The 328-nt window shown below is 69.8% G+C and overlaps 1 protein-coding gene across 2 annotated transcripts in view; it reads right to left on the bottom strand.

Annotated features, from left to right (window-relative positions):
* Window positions 1-322, bottom strand: part of HRH3 (histamine receptor H3) — a 4,253-nt gene extending 3,931 nt beyond the window's left edge. For both annotated transcript variants that reach the window (XM_025039988.1, XM_006922113.2), the window contains exon 1: window positions 165-322. In XM_025039988.1, coding sequence (XP_024895756.1) covers window positions 165-294 — 130 coding nt within the window. In that variant the 5' untranslated portion in view covers window positions 295-322. The remainder of the gene's footprint in view (window positions 1-164) is intronic.
* Window positions 323-328: the final 6 nt, after the last annotated feature.

A 328-nucleotide genomic window follows, 5' to 3' on the forward strand; every position in this document is an offset into this window, starting at 1 on the left:
GGCAAGGAACTTCGCCCGCGCCCATCGCCCCACAAGTCGCGGACGCCCCTTCCCCGGGCCGGGCGCCCTGGCAGGGGCGTGCGCCTGAACAAAAGACACCCTAGTTCCCAGCCCCGACCCGCTCCAGGCGCTCCAGGGCTCGGGCGCGGGGTGGGGGGCTTTACCCACGAGGAAGTCGGAGATGGCGAGGTTGAGCAGAAAGAAGTTGTTCTGCGTGCGGAGGCTCGAGTCAGCCACGAAGGCGAGCATGACCAGCGCGTTGCCCAGCACCGTGGCCACAATGAGCAGCGCCATGAGCGCGGCCAGCACCGCGGTCCAGGCGGCGGAG

The sequence above is a fragment of the Pteropus alecto genome, unplaced genomic scaffold, assembly GCF_000325575.1.
Source record: "Pteropus alecto unplaced genomic scaffold, ASM32557v1 scaffold45, whole genome shotgun sequence".
Classification (NCBI taxonomy): domain Eukaryota; kingdom Metazoa; phylum Chordata; class Mammalia; order Chiroptera; family Pteropodidae; genus Pteropus; species Pteropus alecto.